At 35.9% G+C, this 26,051-nt stretch overlaps 1 protein-coding gene across 6 annotated transcripts in view; it reads right to left on the reverse strand.

The window, feature by feature from the left end:
- ERCC6L2 (ERCC excision repair 6 like 2) overlaps nt 1–26,051 on the reverse strand; it is a 202,292-nt gene that overhangs the window by 150,513 nt on the left and 25,728 nt on the right. For all 6 annotated transcript variants that reach the window (XM_059924459.1, XM_059924458.1, XM_059924456.1 and 3 more), the window contains exon 3: nt 4,512–4,634. In XM_059924459.1, the coding sequence (XP_059780442.1) occupies nt 4,512–4,634 (123 nt within the window). The remainder of the gene's footprint in view (nt 1–4,511; nt 4,635–26,051) is intronic.

Consider the following 26,051-nt stretch of genomic DNA (forward strand, 5'->3'; position numbering starts at 1 on the left):
AATACACAGAAAACCCTAAACATTCCACCAGAAAACTGTTAGAATTAATAAAGAAATTGAGTAAAGTTACAGGATACAAAGTCAATACAAAAATCTGTTTCATTTTTACATACTAACAACAAACTATTAGAAACAAAAATTAAGCAAACAATCCCATTTACAGTTGTATCAAAAAGGATAAAATAACTAGGAATAAATTTAAACAAAGAAATAAAAAAAACCTGTACACTGAAAACTATGAGACACTGATGAAAAAGATTTTAAATGTCACAAATAAACGGTAAGATAATCCATGCTCATGGAAGAATAAATATTGTCAAGATATCAATAAATGGTGCTGGAAAAACTGGATAACCACATGCAAAAGAATGAAACTGGGTCACTATCTTATACCATACACAAAAATGAACTCAAAATGGATTAAAGACTTGAAATTAAGACCTGAAACCATAAAACTCCTAGAAGAAAACATAGGCGGTAAACTCCTTTACATCTTGACAATGAGTTTTTTGATTTGACACCAAAGGCAAAGGCAACAAAAGCAAAAGCCAAAAAGTAGGACTATATCAAGCTAAAAAGCTTCTGTACAACAAAGGAAACCATCAACAAAATGAAATCTACTAAATGGAGAAAATATTTGCAGACCATGTATATAACAAGGGGTTAATATCCAAAATATATAAACTCAGCAGCAAAAAATCAAACAAGTAGCATCATTTGCAAGATAATAAACTAAAGAAATAGTGTATAGTAAATAAAATACTGGAAAATTTTTTGTTTAATCACCATTGAAATTGCATCTGATGCTGGTACTATGACTGCTAGAAAAATCCTCCCTCTCTGCATTAATACTGATTATGAATTTTACACAGAATCTTTAAAGTTTTATCATACAAGATAGTAGTATTTTTAAAAGAATTTACTTTGATTCATTTTCATAAAGACTGAATTCCAATCTTAATAGCCTAAATCTAAAGAATCATTCCAAGAATATTTGAAATGCATAGTTTGTATCTTTTCCTTTAAGAATTTATTCTTGGCACAAAACATCTATTTCACACATTCTTAGATGATTTATTCACACTTGAAAAGGTTAAAAATATATATAAGATGCATCGTGTATCACACATACATACCTCAAACCCATCACTCCTTAATTGATAACATTTAAATTCATTAAAAAGATTTTTTTCAAGTAGTTCGAACATTAATTTTTCAAGATTCCATTGCAATTTTTGCATTAGCATAATAAATATAAAGAAATTTATTTCTCTTCTAGCTATTTAATAGACTATCTTTTAAAAATGCACAGAGTTTTTAAATGGATCAAAACAAATTTATCTTTTGTAAATTTCATCACACAAAATTATAAGTTTTGTTTGGATTTGCTTCTGGGGAATACTGTAGGACATTACTGGTAATCTCATTAAAAACTTTCTTTATAGAATTCCAGTTCAAATGATTAACTAAACATATGTATTTATTGATGCCAATAAAACAGAAGAACAAATATAAAAATAAATCCATAATAGCAGTAAAATGCCTGGAAGGGCACTACCGGATGATCAGAACACTACAAGAGCAGATGAGAACTGACATACTTGAAGACCTGAGGAATCCATCCTTTACCTATGTAAGAGAAAACTTCCAAAAAAAAAAAAAAAACCCACAAAGTGAGTTTTCCTAGAAGAAACTTAAATATGACAACAACCAACAAAATAAAACAACAACAAAAAACTCAATGAAGAACAGGCAGTTGGAAAGACTGGGTAATGGAAACGAATGGAACATTAAATGTAAATAGATTAAATTCTCAAATCAAAAGACATAAAGAGGTTGAATGGATTTAAAAAAAAAGAGACCCAAAAAAATAAATAAATAAATAAATAAATAAATAAATAAATAAATAAAAGAGACCCAAACACATATTACCAACGAGATTCACTTCAGCTTTAAAGACACATATAAACTGAAGGTGAGTAGATGGAAAATGATATTCCATGCAAATGGAAACCAAAAGAAAGTGGGGATAGCTATTCTTAGAGACAAACAAGGTCATTAGATCATGATAAAAGGGTCAATTCATCAAGAGGATGTAACAACTGTAAATATTTATACACCCAATATCAGAACACCTAAGTATATAAAGGAAATATTAACAGATGTGAAGAGGAAAAAAATAACAACAATAAAATAATAGGGGACTTCAATACTCCACTTTCAACAATGGGTCACTCAGACAGAAAATCAACAAAGAAACAGTGAACTTAAACTACACATTGGATCAGATGAACCTAGTGACATATACAGAACATTCAACAGCAGCAGAATACATATTCTTCTCAAGCACATATGGAACTCTCCAGGACAGATAAAATGTTAGGAGACAAGACAAGTCTTAATAAACTTAAGAAGACTGAAATCATATCAAATATCTTATCACACAATGATATGATATCAATCAAAGGGGAAAACTAAAAAATCCACAAATATGTCAAGATTAAATAATATGCTCCTCAACAACCAATGGGTCAAAGAAGAAATCAAAAACGAAATAAAAAAATACCTTAAGACAAATGAAAACTGAAATACAACATACTAAAACTTATGGGACACAGCAAAAGCAGTTCTAAGAGTAAAGTATATAGTGATAAATGCCTATATTAAAAAAAATTTTTAACAGCCATATATACAACCCAACTTTATACCTTAAGAATCTAGAAAAAGAACAAATTAAGCCCAAAGTTAGTAGAAGGAAAGAAACAACAAAGATCAGAGATGATAAATGAAATAGAGATTAGAAAGATAATAGAAAAAATTAATAAAATTAAGGGCTGTTTTTTGAAAAGATAAACAAAACTGACACCCTTAACTAGACTAAGAAAAAGAGAGAAGGCTCAAATAAATATAATTAGAAATGAAACAGGAGACATTACAAATAATAACACAGAAATACAAAGGATCATATGAAATTACTCTGCACTATTATACACCACCAAATTAGATAAACTAGAAGAAATGGATAAATTCCTATAAACAGACAACCTACCAAGACTGAAATATGAAGGAATAGAAAATCTGAATGGAACAATTACTAGTAAGGAGATTCAATCATTAACCAAAAACCTCCAAACAAACAAAAATCTAGGACCAGACACCTTCACTGGTAAATTCTACCAGATTAACACCAATTCTTCCCACATTCTTCCAAAAAACACAGAAGACGAAGGGATACTTCCAAACTCATTTACAAGGCCAGCATTACCCTGATACCAAAACCAGACAAGAACACCACAAGAAAGGAAAATTACAGGCTAATATCCCTGACAAACATAAATCCTCAGTGAAATACTAGCAAACTGAATTCAACAATACATTAAAAGGATCATACACCATCATCAAGTGAGATTTATTCCAGGGATGCAAGGATGGTTCAACACATTCAAATCAATCTGAAAGCAAAGCTAAAAACAGTACTTGAACTCTTGAAAACTTAAAACACATTAAGAATTATAATGCTTCTTTAGGATCAAATTTAAATTGACACTAAGAATGGACCTATGCTATTGAAAATAATAGGAAATTTAAAGTAATAAGATTTTTTAATACCTTAAGCCAATACCTCTCAAAATTTTACACTGAAATGCCCGTAATCATAGACAAGAGTAAACTTGGACTTCTCAGCAATCTTATATATAAGAAATATGTAAAAGACACTGTTTAACAATGTGTAGGAAGTGGTTCATCACCATAACATGATAAGGATTTCACGAAATCAGTTAAACTTTATTTCTATCCAGTTTCCTGGATGCTGAGGACAATATAAAAGTCAGACACATACCTATAGTACACCTTTCTTTTTTGCATTTCTTTTTTTTTAGACATCTCTTATTTTTTATAAGAATTATGTATAAGATATTTATAAACACACATTTACAAAGAAGAAAGCTGAAGAATGGATATGAATAGCATTAACAGTCACATGGGCAGAGACAGTGACAAGCCTAGACCTTACTTAGCCTTTCTGATTCCAACTTTGATGTTCCTTGTATAGGAAGGATTTGTTTCATATATTCAGGAGGTAATTATTCTGCTAAGCAACTTCATCATTGATGCACCTTTGTTAGCAATATCTACTACTGTCTGCATTTCATTCTCACATAAATAAAAAACAATACAATGGACTTCAATTAACTTTATATACACATTCATGGAAATTTAACAAATTAATCAAATTAAGTCATGTAAATCTTGCCAGGCAAAAGATTGAAAGCCCCACCCCACCCCCAAAATTCAAACTGAAATTACATTTTGCTATTTTCAGAGTCAATCATATCTAACTTGAGGACAAAACTGATAATCCTTCAGAAATTAGGTCTATGAAAGAAATGTTTAAATAACATCTTTAAATCCTTATGTTTTAAATTTATACTGTAATGTATAATGTTTAAAAGTTTCCAGACACTTTTGCAATACCAGCTTCATGAACTGCACATTTCTAGATATCTTACCTTTTTTGCTGTAGAAGAAAGGGGTTCCTTTTTCATACTTCTTAGTAAAAACTCTGGCATGTTATTTTCAATATCTTCACGAGTTCCCTTTTTACCCAAAACTGCAGCCAAAAATGAAATAACCTAGGAGAAAAAGTCCAATTTTTTCAATCACTGTGTATCGTGATGGACAAAATTTTACTGTTTACCTGAATACTCAGTAAGTGACAATTTGAGTAAGTACAAATAGATTTGCTGGGAGGAAACACAATATGAACCACTAGTATTTGTTTTCTTTATTTGTATTAACAAACAAATCTATAATATAAAAGTTACCCTTGAATGCAGTAAAAAAAATTAAAATAAAAATTCTCACATTGCCATCTCTTTCATGATAAGTTCTACTTACTCAGTGAATTCTTTCTTGATCTCATCAGTTGAGATATCATATTCTCTATCACAATAAACTGTGTACATTCCTTTTTCCTTGTAGAAAATAAACTCATTAAGGGGGTAATACTTGGCTCATAAATTTGTACATTTTTCTGTATCCAATACATATAGGTGCAATGATAGAATGTTATTTTAAGATAAACTAAGGCAATTCATCATTATACACACCATTCTGAATAATAGCTATTCTCCAAATATCAAGTGAGAAAGACAAAAAGACATAGGAAAAAAGGAAATGTAACTTCATATAATGAAGAGCAAGAGATATTTAAACTAGACCTTGGTTCAAATTTCAACCTAAGTTGCTTGGCAGATATGTGAACTTGGGCAACTAAGTTAATCTCTTTGAATAACTAAAATTATATGAAAACACCAAATATAATACTGGAAGAGTTGTTTTAAATATTAAGGGGAAAATATATGAGGTATACATATATATGGGGGAAAATAACTGATCATTACTTTAGAAAAATAAGTTATACAAATATTAAAACCTAAAGAAAAAATATGAGAGAATTAGAAAAACTATCAAAAAATAGTGTTTTCAACATGGTGTGGATACCTACAATGTGAATCTCAAATGATAGAAGAAAAAGAATGGTGCAGAAGTATTTGAAGAGATAAGGGCTGAAAGCTTTCAAAAACTGATTTCAAAAATCAAGCCATACACAGTGGTTAAGAATCCGTCTGCCAATGCAGGGAACAAGGGTTCAACCCCTGGTCCGGGAAGATCCCACATGCCACGGAGCTACTGAGCCCATGCACCACAACTACTGAGTCTGTGCTCTAGAGCCTGTGCTCCACAACAAGAGAAGCCACTGCAATGAGAAGTCCGCATACTGCAATGAAGAATAGCCCTTGCTCACCGCAGCTAGAGAAAGCCCGTGTACAGCAAAGAAGACCCAACACAGCCAAAAATAGATTAAATAAATAATTTTTTTAAAAGCCATATATTCCATATCGACTAAGAACATGAAGCCAAAAAAAAAAAAAAAATCCACAAGTAGTTCCTGCAGAGAAAAAACTGCTCAAAATTTGGGACAGAAATATATTAAAAGTGGTCAGAGGAAAAAACAACAGATTATCTATCTATTAAGTAAGCAACAATTAGACAAATAGCTGATCTTGCAGCAAAAACAGTGGAGACACTATACAACGGAGTGATATTTTTATTTAGGTCTTTAATCCATTTTGACTTTATTTTTTGTATATGGTGTTAGAGAATCTTCTAATTTCATTCTTTACATGTAGCTGTCCAGTTTTCTCAGCGCCACTAATTAAAGAGACTGCTTTTTCTCCACTGTATATTCTTGCCTCCTTTGTCATAGATTAATTGACCACAGGTGCATGGGTTTATTTCTGGATTTTCTATCCTGTTCCACTGATCTATGTCTGTTTTTGTGCCAGTATCATATGCCTTTGATTACTGAAGCTTTATAGAACAGTCTGAAGTCAGGGAGCCTGATTCCTCCAGCTCTGTTTTTTCTTTCTCAAGATTACTTTGGCTATCTGAGGTCTTTTGTGTTTCCATACAAATTTAAAATTTTTTTGCTCTACTTCTGTGAAAAATGCCATTGGTAATTTGATAGGGATTGCATTGAATCTGTCACTGCCTAAATGTAAAAAAACTCCTACAGAAAAACATAGGCAGAACACTCTTTGACATAAAACGCAGCAGTATCTTTTTTGGATCCGTCTCCTAGAGTAATGGAAATAAAAATAAACAACTGGGAACTAATTAAATTGTAAACCTTTTCCACAGCAAAGGAAACCATAAACAAAACAAAAGACAACCTACATAATGGGAGAAAATATTTGCAAACGATGTGACTGACAAGGGATTAATTTCCAAAATATACAAATAGCTCATACAGCTCAACATCAATAAAACAAACAACTCAACCAAAAAATGGGGAGAAGATCTAAATAGACATTTCTCCGAAGAAGACATAAAGATGGCCAAAAGGCACATAAAAAGAATGCTCAACATCACTAATTATTAGAGAAATGCAAATCAAAACTACAACGAGGTATCACCTCACTCTAGTCAGAATGGCCATCATCAAAAAGTCTATAAATAATAAATGCTGGAGAGGGTGTGGAGAAAAAGGAACCCTCCTACACTGTTGGTGGGAATGTAAGTTGGTACAGACACTATGGAGAACAGTATGGAGGTTCTGTTCACAATATGTGTGCCACTTACACAAACAACATCTACAACAAGAGGTAGAGAAAGACCATGCAAACAAAAACTAAACGAAAGTTGATATAGCTATATTAATATCAGATAATACTGAGGCAAAAAGCATTACTAAATTAAAGAGGCACGGAGATTAACCAAGATGGCGGAGTAGAAGGACGTGCTGTCACTCCCTCTTGCGAGAGCACCAGAATCACAACTGGCTGCTGGACAATCATTGACAGGAAGACCCTGGACTTCACCAAGGAGGATATCCCACGTCCAAGGACAGAGGAGAAGCCACAGTGAGATGGTAGGAGGGGCGCAATCAGAGTAAAACCAAACCCCATAACTGCTGGGTGGGTGACTCACAGACTGGCGAACACTTATACCACAGAAGTCCACCCACTGGAGTAAAGGTTCTGAGCCCCACGTCAGGCTTCCCAACCTGGGGGTCAGGCAACGGGAGGAGGAATTCCTAGAGAATCAGACTTTGAAGGCTAGTGGGAATTGGATTGCAGGACTTTGACGGGACTGGGGGAAACAGAGATCCCACTCTTGGAGGGCACACACAAAGTAATGTGTGCATCAGGACCCAGGGGAAGGAGCAGTGAGCCTGGGGGAGACTGAACCAGACCTACCTGCTGGTGTTGGGGGGTCTCCTGCAGAGGCGAGTGGTGGCTCTGTTTCACCGTGGGGATAAGGACACTGGCAGCAGAGGTTCTGGGAAGTTCTCCTTGGCGTGAGCCCTCCCAGAGTCTGCCATTAACCCCACCAAAGAGCACGGGTAGGCTCCAGTGTTGGATTGCCTCAGGCAAAACAGCCAACAGGGAGGGAACCCAGCCCCACCCATCAACAGTCAAGTGGATTAAGGTTTTACTGAGCTCTGACCGCCACAGCAACAGGGAGGGAACCCAGCCCCACCCATCAACAGTCAAGTGGATTAAGGTTTTACTGAGCTCTGACCGCCACAGCAACAGTCAGCTCTACCCACCACCAGAGCCTCCCATCAAGCCTCTTAGATAGCCTCAACCACCAGAGGGCAGACAACAGAAGCAAGAAAAACTATAATCCTGCAGCCTGTGGACCAAAAACCACAGTTACAGAAAGATAGAGAAGATGAAAAGGCAGAGGGCTATGTCGCAGATGAAGGAACAAGATAAAACCCCAGAAAAACAACTAAATGAAGTGGAGATAGGCAACCTTCCAGAAAAAGAATTCAGAATAATGATAGTGAAGATGATCCAGGACCTTGGAATAAGAATGGAGGCAAAGATTGAGAAGATGCAAGAAATGATTAACAAAGACCTAGAAGAATTAAAGAACAAACAAACAGAGATGACCAATACAATAACTGAAATGAAAACTACACTAGAAGGAATCAATAGCAGAATAACTGAGGCAGAAGAACGGATAAGTGACCTGGAAGACAGAATGATGGAATTCACTGCCGCGGAACAGACTAAAGAAAAAAGAATGAAAAGAAATGAAGACAGCCTAAGAGACCTCTGGGACAACATTAAACGCAACAACATTCGCATTATAGGGGTCCCAGAAGGAGAAGAGAGAGAGAAAGGACCAGAGAAAATATTTGAAGAGATTATAGTCGAAAACTTCCCTAACATGGGAAAGGAAATAGCCACCCAAGTCCAGGAAGCACAGAGAGTCCCATACAGGATAAACCCAAGGAGAAACACGCCGAGACACATAGTAATCAAAGTGGCAAAAATTAAAGACAAAGAAAAATTATTGAAAGCAGTAAGGGAAAAACGACAAATAACATACAAGGGAACTCCCATAAGGTTAACAGCTGATTTCTCAGCAGAAACTCTGCAAGCCAGAAGGGAGTGGCATGATATACTTAAAGTGATGAAAGGGAAGAACCTACAACCAAGATTACTCTACCCAGCAAGGATCTCATTTAGATTTGATGGAGAAATCAAAAGCTTTACAGACAGGCAAAAGCTAAGAGAATTCAGCACCACCAAACCAGCTCTACAACAAATGCTAAAGGAACTTCTCTAAGTGGGAAACACAAGAGAAGAAAAGGACCTACAAAAACAAACCCAAAACAATTAAGAAAATGGTCATAGGAACATACATATCGATTATTACCTTAAACGTGAATGGATTAAATGCCCCAACCAAAAGACATAGACTGGCTGAATGGATACAAAAACAAGACCCATATATATGCTGTCTACAAGAGACCCACTTTAGACCTAGGGACACATACAGACTGAAAGTGAGGGGATGGAAAAAGATATTCCATGCAAATGGAAATCAAAAGAAAGCTGGAGTAGCTATACTCATATCAGATAAAATAGACTTTAAAATAAAGAATGTTACAAGAGACAAGGAAGGACACTACATAATGATCCAGGGATCAATCCAAGAAGAAGATATAACAATTATAAATATATATGCACCCAACATAGGAGCACCTCAATACATAAGGCAACTGCTAACAGCTATAAAAGAGGAAATCGACAGTAACACAATAATAGTGGGGGACTTTAACACCTCACTTACACCAATGGACAGATCATCCAAAATGAAAATAAATAAGGAAACAGAAGCTTTAAATGACACAATAGACCAGATAGATTTAATTGATATATATCGGACATTCCATCCAAAAACAGCAGATTACACGTTCTTCTCAAGTGCGCACGGAACATTCTCCAAGATAGATCACATCTTGGGTCACAAATCAAGCCTCAGTAAATTTAAGAAAATTGAAATCATATCAAGCATCTTTTCTGACCACAACGCTATGAGATTAGAAATGAATTACAGGGAAAAAAACGTAAAAAGGACAAACACATGGAGGCTAAACAATACGTTACTAAATAACCAAGAGATCACTGAAGAAATCAAAGAGGAAATCAAAAAATACCTAGAGACAAATGACAATGAAAACACGACGACCCAAAACCTATGGGATGCAGCAAAAGCAGTTCTAAGAGGGAAGTTTATAGCTATACAAGCCTACCTAAAGAAACAAGAAAAAGCTCAAGTAAACAATCTAACCTTACACTTAAAGAAACTAGAGAAAGAAGAACAAACAAAACCCAAAGTTAGCAGAAGGAAAGAAATCATAAAGATCAGAGCAGAAATAAATGAAATAGAAACAAAGAAAACAACAGCAAAGATCAATAAAACTAAAAGTTGGTTCTTTGAGAAGATAAACAAAATTGATAAGCCATTAGCCAGGCTCATCAAGAAAAAGAGGGAGAGGACTCAAATCAATAAAATCAGAAATGAAAAAGGAGAAGTTACAACAGACACTGCAGAAATACAAAGCATCCTAAGAGACTACTACAAGCAACTTTATGCCAATAAAATGGACAACCTGGAAGAAATGGACAAATTCTTAGAAAGGTATAACCTTCCAAGACTGAACCAGGAAGAAATAGAAAATATGAACAGACCAATCACAAGTAATGAAATTGAAACTGTGATTAAAAATCTTCCAACAAACAAAAGTCCAGGACCAGACGGCTTCACAGGTGAATTCTATCAAACATTTAGAGAAGAGCTAACACCCATCCTTCTCAAACTCTTCCAAAAAATTGCAGAGGAAGGAACACTCCCAAACTCATTCTATGAGGCCACCATCACCCTGATACCAAAATCAGACAAAGACACTACAAAAAAAGAAAATTACAGACCAATATCACTGATGAATATAGATGCAAAAATCCTCAACAAAATACTAGCAAACAGAATCCAACAACACATTAAAAGGATCATACACCACGATCAAGTGGGATTTATCCCAGGGATGCAAGGATTCTTCAATATACGCAAATCAATCAATGTGATACACCATATTAACAAATTGAAGAATAAAAACCATATGATCATCTCAATAGATGCAGAAAAAGCTTTTGACAAAATTCAACACCCATTTCTGATAAAAACTCTCCAGAAAGTGGGCATAGAGGGAAGCTACCTCAACATAATAAAGGCCATATATGACAAACCCACAGCAAACATCATTCTCAATGGTGAAAAACTGAAAGCATTTCCTCTAAGATCAGGAACGAGACAAGGATGTCCACTCTCACCACTATTATTCAACATAGTTTTGGAAGTCCCAGCCACGGCAATCAGAGAAGAAAAAGAAATAAAAGGAATACAAATTGGAAAAGAAGAAGTAAAACTGTCACTGTTTGCGGATGACATGATACTATACATAGAGAATCCTAAAACTGCCACCAGAAAACTGCTAGAGCTAATTAATGAATATGGTAAAGTTGCAGGATACAAAATTAATGCACAGAAATCTCTTGCATTCCTATACACTAATGATGAAAAATCTGAAAGAGAAATTATGGAAACACTCCCATTTACCATTGCAACAAAAAGAATAAAATACCTAGGAATAAACCTACCTAGGGAGACAAAAGACCTGTATGCAGAAAACTATAAGACACTGATGAAAGAAATTAAAGATGATACCAACAGATGGAGAGATATACCATGTTCTTGGATTGGAAGAATCAACATTGTGAAAATGAGTATACTACCCAAAGCAATCTACAGATTCAATGCAATCCCTATCAAATTACCAATGGCATTTTTTACTGAGCTAGAACAAATCATCTTAAAATTTGTATGGAGACACAAAAGACCCCGAATACGCAAAGCAGTCTTGAGGCAAAAAAATGGAGCTGGAGGAATCAGACTCCCTGACTTCAGACTATACTACAAAGCTACAGTAATCAAGACAATATGGTACTGGCACAAAAACAGAAACATAGATCAATGGAACAAGATAGAAAGCCCAGACATTAACCCACGCACCTATGGTCAACTAATCTATGACAAAGGAGGCAAAGATATACAATGGAGAAAAGACAGTCTCTTCAATAAGTGGTGCTGGGAAAACTGGACAGCTACATGTAAAAGAATGAAATTAGAATACTCCCTAACACCATACACAAAAATAAACTCAAAATGGATTAGAGACCTAAATATAAGACTGGACACTATAAAACTCTTAGAGGAAAACATAGGAAGAACACTCTTTGACATAAATCACAGCAAGATCTTTTTTGATCCACCTCCTAGAGTAATGGAAATAAAAACAAAAATAAACAAGTGGGACCTAATGAAACTTCAAAGCTTTTGCACAGCAAAGGAAACCATAAACAAGACGAAAAGACAACCCTCAGAATGGGAGAAAATATTTGCAAATGAATCAACGGACAAAGGATTAATCTCCAAAATATATAAACAGCTCATTCAGCTCAATATCAAAGAAACAAACACCCCAATCCAAAAATGGGCAGAAGACCTAAATAGACATTTCTCCAAAGAAGACATACAGATGGCCACGAAGCACATGAAAAGATGCTCAACATCACTAATTATTAGAGAAATGCAAATCAAAACTACAATGAGGTATCACCTCACTCCTGTTAGAATGGGCATCATCAGAAAATCTACAAACAACAAATGCTGGAGAGGGTGTGGTGAAAAGGGAACCCTCTTGCACTGTTGGTGGGAATGTAAATTGATACAGCCACTATGGAGAACAATATGGAGGTTCCTTAAAAAACTAAAAATAGAATTACCATATGACCCAGCAATCCCACTACTGGGCATATACCCAGGGAAAACCGTAATTCAAAAAGACACATGCACCCGAATGTTCATTGCAGCACTATTTACAATAGCCAGGTCATGGAAGCAACCTAAATGCCCATCAACAGACGAATGGATAAAGAAGATGTGGTACATATATACAATGGAATATTACTCAGCCATAAAAAGGAACGAAATTGAGTCATTTGTTGAGACGTGGATGGATCTAGAGACTGTCATACAGAGTGAAGTAAGTCAGAAAGAGAAAAACAAATATCGTATATTAATGCATGTATGCGGAACCTAGAAAAATGGTACAGATGAGCCAGTTTGCAGGGCAGAAGTTGAGACACAGATGTAGAGAATGGACATATGGACACCAAGGGGGGAAAACTGCGGTGGGGTGGGGATGGTGGTGTGCTGAATTGGGCGATTGGGATTGACATGTATACACTGATGTGTATAAAACTGATGCCTAATAAGAACCTGCAGTATAAAAAAACAAACAAAACAACTAATACTAAACTTTCATTGGGTTATTTGTATGGAAATATGTTAATATAAATGTTTCAGACATTACATGAAATTTCTAAAAATCTTATATTTGTATTTGTATGGAAATATGTATGGAAATATGTTAATATAAATGTTTCAGACATTACATGAAATTTCTAAAAATCATATTTGTATTTGTATGGAAATATGTATGGGAATATGTTAATATAAATGTTTCAGACATTACATGAAATTACTAAAAATCTTATATTTGTACTTGTATGGAAATATGTATGGAAATATGTTAATATAAATGTTTCAGACATTACATGAAATTACTAAAAATCTTATATTTGTACTTGTATGGAAATATGTATGGAAATATGTTAATATAAATGTTTCAGACATTACATGAAATTTCTAAAAATCTTATATGTTCTGGTATAATGTTATAAGTAATAATCCTAGTTATTACTTTAAAATGTATATCTCAGAAATAACTAATTTTCTTGTCAACTGCATTATTATGAACTGTCATCAAATCTTTAACTGTGGTCATTGTTAAGTCTTTTGTCATTTACAGACAGTTCTGGGTGTACTCTGATGATTTTGCAAATATGTTCCTATAAAAGGGTTTCATCTTCAAGAAATACATGGAAAAGACTCTGACAAGTACAGGTTTCTGGTAACGGACTGTACTGCTGAACTGAATGAATAAGCATTTTCAGAACTCTAATGAAAAACTGATGAACTCATAAAAGTGCTAACAAAAGATCAAGACGAAAAAAAAAAATTAATTACATGGGACTGAGTGAACTGATGAGGATGAGTATAATTTTTGTGACTTTCTGTCTGAATTTAAAAAAAAAAAAAAAAAAAAAAAAAAAAAAAATTCCACAAGGACTCAGAGGCAAAGAATATACAAATCAATTTTCACTGCAAAGTAAAGGAGCTGTTACAGTGGAGGATTACTGGACTGAATGTCAATACTATGACATAGTATGAGTGTGTTTCATGTTTGGTAATTGCAATCATTGTTGCTTTTGTTGTGGTCATCCATGTACAATGCTTGGTGTCAGTCGATTTATCTCTTGTAAAAATAAAATACAATGTGTGTGTGAAAAAAAAAAAAAAAAAAAAAATTAAAGAGGCACACTTGATACTGATTAATTCATTTGGAAGTTATACGAAGTGTAAACTACTAAAGAAGAAAACATTTACTGAAACAAAAGTAGTCAAATCGATAAGCACAATGGTAGATTTTGAAATAACTTAGTAAGAACAAAACAAAGAAATCAGTAAAGATACAGAATATTTGAAAAAAATGGTAAGCAAACTTGACCTAATAAACATTTGATAGACCACTGTAAACTACAGCAAAACAGTTTCACTTAAAGTACACATAAAATATTTACCAAAGTTGACATGCAAAGTCATAGAGCAAATCTTAATACATCCAACAGACAAAAATCATACAGAATATGTTCTTTGGTCACAGTGCAAGAAATCAGAAATAACAAAAATATAAACAGAAAATCCCCAAATATTTGGAAAGTAAGGAATATCTTTCAAAGTAGAACTCACAATGGAGATTAGAAAATATTTAAGTTGAATACTAATGAGTAATAATTACATATTAAATTTATGGAATACACTTAAAGACATGCTTTATGGACTTAAATGCATATATATTAGGACAGAAGAGAGCCTGCTAATAAAATATCTAAGAATCTATCTGAAAAATATATAAAAATAACAGAAAACTTAACACACAAAAATAGAATTATAAAACATGAAAAAGCATAAAATAAAAAGATTGACAAAGCCAAATGATCATTCTGTGAAAAGATTTTTAAAAGTGATGACCCCTAGAAAATTGATTTAAAAAAAAAAGAGAAACTAAGAGAACAGGCAACACACAAAAAAATATGTATAAGACATAATAAACAATGTTACGCCAATAACTGTGAAATTTTAGGTGAAATGGATGAACAGAACTTAACACTGAAACAAGAAGAAACAGAAATTTTACATATTCAAATAACTATTATCGAAATCTAAATACATAATTACAAACCTTCTACAAAGAAAACTAAGGGTCAAATAGCCACCAATAAAGTCTACCAATGCTTAAGAAAGCTATAATGCCAGTCTTAAACTCCTCCAGATTTTAGAGAAAGGGAGAAATATTCTCAACTCATTTTATGAGTTCAACATAACCTTGATAAGAAAATCTAACAAAAATATGGGACATTTACAGGCCAATTTCTCATACTCACATAGAAGCAAAACTCTTAAAATATTAGCAAATGGAACATAGAAATGTAAAAAAGAAATATATACTAAAACCAAGTTGGGTTGACTCTGGAAATGTAATGTTGGTTTAACCTTCAAAATTTAGATATTAGATATGTATTAACTAGTATCTTAGGTATTACACTTAGCTTTCCTAACTCTTAGTTTCCTTAAAATAAAAATAAATTAAAATAGGACAATCTATTGGGTTGGCCAAAAGGTTTGCTCTGTTTTTTCCATAAGATGGTTCTAGTAGCACTTAGTTGTCTTCTAACTTCATTCAAAACAATTTTGTTAGATTGTATGTGACAGCTGTGATATCAGTGTGTATTTTAAAAAAAAAACATCAAAATTGGTGAATTTTTGTGTAGCCATTTTAATATTGAAGATGGAAGAAAAAAAGCAACATTATCGGCATATTATGCTTTATTATTTCAAGAAAGGTAAAAACGCAACCGAAATGCAAAAAAAGATTTGTGCAATGTATGCAGAAGGTGCTGTGACTGATTGAACATGTCCAAAGTGGCTTGTGAAGTTTCGTCCTGGAGATTTCACCATGGTTGGGTAGAGCAGTTGAAGTTAATAGCGAGACATTAATTGAGAACAATCAACGTTTTACACCATGCAGAAGATAGCCAACATAATCAAAATATCCAAGTCAAGCACTGAAAATCATTTGCACCAGCTGGGTTATGTTTAATCCCTTTGATGTTTGGGTTCCACATTAAGTGAAAAAACCTTCTTACATTTCTGCATGCAATTCTCTACTTAAAAGCAATGAAAACGTTCCGTTTTTAAAACAAATTGTGATAGGTGATGAAAAGTAGATACTGTACAATGATGTGGAATGGAAGGGATCGTGAGGCAAGTGAAATGAACCACCAACAACCACACCAAAGGCCGGTCTTCATCCAAAGAAGGTGATGTTGTGTATGTGGTGGGATTGGAAGGGAGTCCTCTGTTATGAGCTCCTTCCAGAAAACCAAACAATTAATTCCAACAAGTACTGCTCCCAATTAGAAAAACTCAAAACAGCACTTGACAAAAAGCATCCAGAAGAAGTCAACAAAAAACGCATAATCTTCCATCAGGATAATGCAAGACCACATGTTTCTTTGATGACCAGGCAAAACTGTTACAGCTTGGCTGAGAAATTCTGATTCATCCACCATATTCACCAGACATTGCACCTTTGGATTTCTATTTATTTCGATCTTTACAAAATTCTCTTAATGGAAAAAGATAGAATTACAAAGCTGCCTGAAAAATGGCAGAAGGTAGTGGAACAAAAGGGTGAATACATTGTTCAATAAAGTTATTGGTGGAAATGAAAAATGTGCCTTTTACTTTTACTTAAAAACCGAAGGTACTTTTTGGCCAACCCAATATTTCACTTACATTTTACGTGAAGTGATACATTATTAGCTTTAAGCACATAGTAAAAAGTTGGGAATGTATATCTTTATCACTAGAGGAAACATGAAAAAATAATAAACAGAGCACAGTTAAAAATCAATAGAAGAATTAAAATGGAATTCTAAAAAATATCCTATCAACCCCAAATAAAGGAGAAATATTAAAACAGAAAGCAATCTGTTCAAACAGAAAACAAACAATATAACCAAATCCAAACATAACAGGAATTATATTAAACGTAAATGGACTAAACACTCCAATTAAACATCAGAGGCTGTCAGGATAAATAAAAGACTTGTCTCCAAGAGAGACATTTTAAATATAAAGACATAGATAGCTTAAAATAAAGGGTTGGAAAAAGACAAACCATTCAAACAGTCAGCATAAGACTACTGGAGTGGTTATCTTAATATCAGATAAAGTAGATTTCAAATTGTATTACCAGAAATACAGAAACACTTAACAAAGGGGTCAGGAAGAAATAGTGATCATAAAAGTTTACGACCTAATAACAGAGCTTCAAAGTACATGAAGACAAAATTGAGAGAATTAAAGGGAAAAATAGACAAACTCACAATCATAGCAGGAGATTTTAACTTTCCTCCCTCAGCTATTAATACTAAAAACATAGAAAATCTGAATATTATCAATTACCTTGAACTGCTAATTGGTAATTATATAGAATAGTACATCCAACTGCAGAAACAATTGCAGAATAATTGCAGAACTCAATGAAGTAGCAAACAAACAACAGAGAAGATTAACAAAGCTAAAACTTTATTCTTTGAAAAGATCAACAAAATCAATACCCCTCAAGTTATACTAATTAAGAATAAAATAGAGGCTACAAAAGATCCACATTAAGATGCAGAGAGGTATTACTCAGATCCCACAAATACTAAAAGAATAAAAAAGGAACATGAAGAAGTGTTTATGCCAATCAATTTGACAACTTAGATAAAACAGATAAATTCTTTGAAAAATACAAGTTACCAAAATTGACACAGCAAAAAATAGAAAATCTGAATGGCCACATATCTATTAAAGTAATTGAATTCATTAACAAAGAACTTCCCTTAAAGAAAACTCCAGGTTTAAAAGATTTCACTAGTAAATTCCATCAAATATTTAAGTATAAAATAACTTAAATATACAACATTTTTAGAAAAGACAGAAGAAAGAAACACTTTGCAATTTACTTTAAAAGGCCTACAAAACCCAGATACAAAAACCAGACAAACATATTGCGAGAAAAGAAAATTACAGACCAATATCCATAATAAATATAAATGCAAAAATTATTCAAATATTAAAAACTGAATCCAGCAATATAAAAAAAAAATCTGATGATCAAACTGGGTTTAATCCCAGGAATACAAAATTAGTTTAACATTTAAAAACCAACTAATAGGGCTTCCCTGGTGGTGCAGTGGTTGAGAGTCTGCCTGCCAATGCAGGAGACACGGGTTCGAGCCCTGGTCTGGGAAGATCCCGCATGCCACAGAGCGGCTGGGCCCATGAGCCACAGTTACTGAGCCTGCGCGTCTGGAGTCTGTGCTCCGCAACAAGTGAGGTCACAGTGGTGAGAGGCCCGTGCGCCGCGATGAAGAGTAACCCCAATTGCCACAACTAGAGACAGCCCTCGCATACAGACAAAGACCCAACACAGTCATAAATAAATAAATTAAATTAATTTTTAAAAAAAAGCTTGCCTTCAATTTAAAAAAAAACCAACTAATATAAATCTTAGTGATTTATATAATAATATATTAACAGAATAAATGGGGAAAAAACATGATTATCCCAATAGGTGTCAAAAAAATATTTGATAAAATTCAATACACATTAACTATAAAAAAACCTCAGAAATAAGGACTAGAAGGAAACATCCTAACTCTGATAAAAGATACTAAGAAAATCCTACAGCTAATATACGTAATGTTGAAATATTAAATGCTTTCTCTGTAAAAGCAGGAATGAGATAAGGATGTCACTCCCACTAGTTCTATTCAAATTGTACTGAGATCATACCTAGATAGTGAAATAAGGCAAGAAAAAGAAATAAAAGGCATAAAAATTGAAGAAGTAAAACTCTATTTGTGGATGACATGATTGTTTACATAAAAAAATCTAAGGCATCTACATAACAACTACTAAAACTAATAAGTGAAGAATTTAGCAACATACAAAACATACAAAAATAACTTTGATTTTTATATAATACCATCAAAAAATTTGGAAGTTAAATGGAAAAAATCCATTTACAAAAGCATCAAAAATATAAGAATTAATTTAACAAAAAATGTATAAGGCCCATGCACAAAACTATAAAACACTGCTGAGACAAATTAAAGACCTAAATAAGGGAGCTATCACTTCATGTTAATTCTCCCCAAACTGTTGTATAAATTCAATACAACTAAACTCCACAATCCTAATCAAAATCCAGACAGATCTGTTCATTGAACTTGACAAACTGATTAAAACTTTACATGGAAATGCAAAGGGATAAAAAGAGACAGGAAATAACAAGAAGGTACTTAACACAAAATTGAGTGTAAGTGGGATTGATTCAAGATGGTGGAGTAGAAGGACGTGCTCTCACTCCCTCTTGCGAGAGCACTGGAATCACAACTAACTGCTGAACAATCATGGACAGGAAGACACTGGAACTCACCAAAAAAGATACCCCACATCCAAAGACAAAGGAGAAGCCACAATGAGACAGTAGGAGGGGCGCAACCACAATGAAATCAAATCTCATAACTGCTGGGTGGGTGATCAAAAACTGGAGAACACTTATACCACAGAAGTCCACCCACTGGAGTGAAGGTTCTGAGCCCCACTTCAGGCTTCCCAAGCTGGGTGTCTGGCGATGGGAGGAGGAATTCCTAGAGAATCAGACTTTGAGGGCTAGCAGGATTTGATTGCAGGACTTCAACAGGACTGGGGTAAACAGAGACTCCACTCTTGGAGGGAACATACAAAGTACTATGCACATCGGGACCCAGGGGAAGGAGCAGTGACCCCATAGGAGACTGAACCAGACATACCTACTAGTTTTGGAGGGACTCCTGCAGAGGCAAGGGGTGGCTGTGTCTCACCAAGAAGACAAGGACACTGGCAGCAAAAGTTCTGGGAAGTACTCCTTGGTGTAAGCCCTCCCAGAGTCTGCCATTAGGCCCACCAAAGAGGTGGGTAGGCTCCAGTGTTGGGTCACCTCAGGTCAAACAACCAAAAGGGAGGAAACCCAGCCCCAGCCATCAACAGACAAGCGGATTAAGTTTTACTGAGCTCTGCCCACCAGAGCAGTAGCCAGCTCTACCCACCACCAGTCCCTCCCATCAGGAAACTTGCACAAGCCTCTTAGATAGCCTCATCCACCTGAGGGCAGACAGCAGAAGCAAGAAAAACTACAATCCTGCAGCCTGTGGAACAAAAACCACATTCAGAGATAGACAAGATGAAAAGGCAGAAGGCTATGTACCAGATGAAGGAACAAGATAAAACCCCAGAAAAACAACTAAATGAAGTGGAGATGGGTAACCTTCCAGAAAAAGAATTCAGAATAATGATAGTGAAGATGATCCAGGACCTCGGAAAAAGAATGAAGGCAAAGATCAAGAAGATGCAAGAAATGTTTAACAAAGACCTAGAAAAATTAAAGAACAAACAAACAGAGATGAACAATACAATAACTGAATTAAAAAATACACTAGAAGGAATCAATAGCAAAAAAACTGAAGCAGAAGAACGGATAAGTGACCTGGAAGACACAATGGTGGAATTCACTGCTGCACAACAGAATAAAGAAAAAAGAATGAAAAGAAAGGAAGACAGCTTAAGAGACTTCTGGGACTACATTAAACGCAACAACATTTGCATTATAGGGGTCCCAGAAGGAGAAAAGAGAGAGAAAGGACCCGAGAAAATATTTGAAGAGATTATAGACGGAAACTTCCCTAACATGGGAAAGGAAATAGCTACTCAAGTCCAGGAAGCGCAGAGAGTCCCGTACAGGATAAACCCAAGGAAAAACACGCCGAGACACACAGTAATGAAATTGGCAAAAATTAAAGGCAAAGAAAAATTATTGAAAGCAGCAAGGGAAAAACGAAAAATAATATACAAGGGAACTCCCATAAGGTTATTAACAGCTGATTTCTCTGGTGAAACTCTACAAGCCAGAAAGGAGTGGCATAACATATTTAAAGTGATGAAAGGGAAGAACCTACAACCAATACTACTCTACGGGCAAGGATCTCATTCAGATTCAATGGAGAAATCAAAAGCTTTACAGACAAGCAAAAGCTAAAAGAATTCAGCACCACCAAACAAGCACTACAACAAATGCCAAAGGAACTTCTCTAAGTGGGAAACACAAGAGAAGAAAAGGACCTACAAAAACAAACCAGAAACAATAAAGAAAATGGTAATAGGAACATACATATTGATAATTACCTTAAACGTGAATGGATTAAATGCTCCAACCAAAAGACACAGGCTCCCAGAATGGATACAAAAACAAGACCAGTATATATGCTGTCTACAAGAGACCCACTTCAGACCTAGGGACACACACAGACTAAAAGTGAGGGGATGGAAAAAGATATTCCATGCAAATGGAAATCAAAAGAAAGCTGGAGTAGCAATACTCATAACAGATAAAATAGACTTTAAAATAAAGAATGTTACAAGAGACAAGGAGAGGAAGAGCTTCAAGATGGCGGATGAGTAAGACATGGAGACCACCTTCCTCCCCACAAATACATCACAAATACATCTACATGTGGAACAACTCCTACAGAACACCTACTGAACACTGGCAGAAGACATCAGACCTCCCAAAAGGCAAGAAGCTCCCCACGTATCTCAGTAGGGCAAAAGAAAAAAGAAAAATCAGAGACAAAAGAATAGGGACAGGACCTGCACCAGTGGTAGGGAGCTGTGAAGGATGAAAGGTTTCCACACGCTAGGAAGCCCCTTCATGGGCAGAGACTGCGGGTGGCGGAGGGGGGAAGCTTCAGAGCCACGGAGGAGAGCGCAGCAACAGGGGTGCGGAGGGAAAAGCAGAGAAATTCCCACACTGAGAATCGATGCCGACCAGCACTCACCAGCCCGAGAGGCTTGTCTGCTCACCCGCTGGGACAGGTGGGGGCTGGGAGCTGAGGCTCAGGCTTCGGAGATCACGTTCCAGGGAGAGGACTGGGGTTGGCTGTGAGAAAACAGCCTGAAGGGGGCTAGCGTACCACGGCTAGCCGGGAGGGAGTCCGTGAAAAGATCTGCAACTGACAAAGAGGCAAAGGATTTTTTCTTGCCTCTTTGTTTCCTGGTGCGCAAGGAGAGGGGATTAAGAGCGCTGCTTAAAGGAGCTCCAGAGACGGGCGCAAGCTGCGGCTATCAGCGCGGACCCCAGAAACGGCCATGAGATGCTACGACTGCTGCCGCAGCCACCAAAAAACCTGTGTGCAAGCACAGGTCACTATCCACACCTCCCATCCTGGGAGCCTGTGCAGCCCGCCACTGCCAGGGTCCAGTGATCCAGGGACAACTTCCTCGAGAGAACACACAGCACGCCTCAGGCTGTTGCAAAGTCACCCTAGCCTCTGCCGCTGCAGGCTAGCCCCACACTCCGTACCCCTCCCTCCCCCAGGCCTGAGTGAGCCAAACCCCCTAATCAGCTTCTCCTTTAACTCCGTCCTGTGTGAGCGAAGAACAGACACCCTCATGCAGGGCCTACATGCAGAGGCAGGGCCAAATCCAAAGCTGGATCCCGGGAGCTGTGCAAACAAAGAAGAGAAAGGGAAATCTCTCCCAGCAGCCTCAGGGGCCGTGGATTAAATCTCCACAGTCAACTTGATGTACCCTGCATCTGTGAAATACCTGAATAGACAACGAATCATCCCAGATTGAGGAGGTGGACTTTGGGAGCTATGATATATATATACTTTTCCCTTTTTCTCTTCTTGTGAGTGTGTATGCATATGCTTCTGTGTGTAATTTTGTCTGTATAGCTTTGCTTTTATTATTTCTCTTAGGGTTCTGTCTGTCCGTTTTTTAAGGGGGGGTTTTATTGATTTATTTATTTTTAGTATACTTTTCAGAGCTTGTTATCACTGTTGGATTTGTTTGTTGGTTTGGTTGTTCTCTTCTTTCTTTTTTGTTAATTACTTAAAAAAAATTTTTAATACTTATTTTTTGTTTTTTATCTTAATAAGAGTTTTTTAAATTTAATTTCATTTTATCTTTTTCTTTGCTTCTTTCTTTTTTTCTCCCTTGTATTATGAGCTGTGTGGATGACAGGCTCCTGGTGCTCCAGCCAGGCGTCAGGGCTATGCCTCTGAGGTGGAAGAGCCAAGTTCAGGACATTGGTCCACCAGAGACCTCCCAGCTCCATGTAATATCAAACGGCAAAAATCTCCAAGAGATCTCCACCTCAATGCCAAGACCCAGCTCCACTCAGTGACCAGCAAGCTACAGTGCTGGACACCCTATGCCAAACAACAAGCAAGAAAGGAACACAACCATACCCATTAGCAGAGAGGCTGCCTAAAATCATAATAAGGTCACAGACACTCCAAAACACACCACCAGACGTGGACCTGCCCACCAGAAAGACAAGATCCAGCCTCATCCACCAGAACACAGGCACCAGTCCCCTCCACCAGGAAGCCTACACAACCCACTGAACCAACCTTAGCCACTGGGGACAGACACCAAAAGCAACGGGAACTACGAACCTGCAGCCTGTGAGAAGCAGACCCCAAACACAGTAAGTTAAGCAATGAGAAGACAGACAAACACACAGCAGACGAAGGAGCAAAGGAAAAACCCACCAGACCAAACAAATGAAGAGGAAATAGGCAGTCTACCTGAAAAAGAATTCAGAAAAATGATAGTAAAGATGATTCAAAATCTTGGAAATTGAATGGAGAAAATACAAGAAACGTTTAACAAGGACCTAGAAGAACTAAAGAGTAAACAAACAATCATGAACAACACAACAAATGAAATTAAAAATTTTCTAGAAGGGATCAATAGCAGAATAACTGAGGCAGAAGAATGGATAAGTGACCTGGAAGAAAAAATAGTGGAAATAACTACTGCAGAGAAGAATAAAGAAAAAAGAATGAAAAGAATTGAGGACAGTCTCAGAGATCTCTGGGAAAATATTAAACGCACCAACATTCAAACTATAGTGGTTCCAGAAAAAGAAGAGAAAAAGAAAGGGACTGGGAAAATATTTGAAGAGATTATACTTGAAAACTTCTCTAATACGGGAAAGGAAATAGTTAATCAACTCCAGGAAGCACAAAGAGTTCCATACAGGATAAATCCAAGGAGAAACACAACAAAACGCATATTAATCAAACTATCAAATATTAAATACAAGAAAAAATATTAAAAGCAGCAAGGGAAAAACAACAAATAACATACAAGGGAATCCCCATAAGGTGAACAGCTGATCTTTCAGCAGAAACTCTGCAAGCCAGAAGGGAGAGGCAGGACATATTTAAAGTAATGACAGGGAAAAACTTAACAACCAAAATTACTGTACCCAGCAAGGATCTCATTCAGATATGACGCAAAAACTAAAACCTTTACAGACAAGCAAAAGCTAAGAGAATTCAGCACAACCAAACCAGCTTTACAACAAATGCTAAAGGAACTTCTCTAGGCAGGAAACACAAGAGAAGGAAAAGACCTACAATAACAAACACAAAACAATTAAGAAAATGGTAATAGGAACATGCATATCGATAATTACCTTAAATGTAAACGGATTAAAGGCTCCAACTAAAAGACATAGACTGGCTGAATGGATACAAAAACAAGACCAGTATATATGCTGTCTACAAGAGACCCACTTCAGACCTAGGGACACATACAGACTGAAAGTGAGGGGATGGAAAAAGATATTCCATGCAAATGGAAATCAAAAGAAAGCTGGAGTAGCAATTCTCATATCAGACAAAATAGACTTTAAAACAAAGACTATTACAAGAGACAAAGGAAGACACTACATAATGATTAAAAGATCAATCCAAGAAGAAGATATAACAATTGTAAATATTTATGCACCCAACATAGGAGCACCTCAGTACATAAGGCAAATACTAACAGCCATAAAAGGGGAAATCGACAGTAACACAATCATAGTAGGGGACTTTAACACTCCACTTTCACCAATGAACAGATCATCCAAAATGAAAATAAATAAGGAGACACAAGCTTTAAATGATACACTAAACAAGATGGACTTAATGATAGTAATAGGACATTCCAACCAAAAACAACAGAATAGGGCTTCCCTGGTGGTGCAGTGGTTGAGAGTCTGCCTGCCAATGCAGGGGACACGGGTTCGAGCCCTGGTCTGGGAAGATTCCACATGCCGCGGAGCGGCTGGGCCCGTGAGCCATGATTACTGAGCCTGCGCTCCGCAACAAGAGAGGCCGCGATAGTGAGAGGCCCACGCACTGCGATGAAGAGTGGTCCCCACTTGCCACAACTAGAGAGAGCCCTTGCACAGAAACGAAGACCCAACACAGCCAAAAATAAATAAATTAATTAATTAAAAAAAAAAAAAAAAACAGAATACACTTTCTTCTCAAGTGCTCATGGAACATTCTCCAGGATAGATCATATCTTGGGTCACAAATGAAGCCTTGATAAATTTAAGAAAATTGAAATCATATCAAGTGTGTTTTCGGACCACAACGCTATGAGACTAAATATCAATTACAGGAAAAAATCTGTAAAAAACAAACACATGGAGGCTAAACAATACACTACTTAATAACCAAGAGATCACTGAAGAAATCAAAGAGAAAATAAAAAAATACCTAGAAACAAATGACAATGAAAACAAGGTGAACCAAATCTTATGGGATGCAGCAAAAGCAGTTCTAAGAGGGAAGTTTATGGCAATACAATCCTACCTTAAGAAGCAAGAAACAACTCAAATAAACAACCTAAGCTTACACCTAAAGCAATTAGAGAAAGAAGAACAAAAGAAACCTAAAGTTAGCCAAAGGAAGGAAATCATAAAGATCAGATCAGGAATAAATGAAAAAGAAATGAAGGAAATGATAGCAAAGATCAATAAAACTAAAAGCTGGTTCTTTGGG

Source organism: Balaenoptera ricei, chromosome 6 (assembly GCF_028023285.1).
Source record: "Balaenoptera ricei isolate mBalRic1 chromosome 6, mBalRic1.hap2, whole genome shotgun sequence".
Lineage (NCBI taxonomy): Eukaryota > Metazoa > Chordata > Mammalia > Artiodactyla > Balaenopteridae > Balaenoptera > Balaenoptera ricei.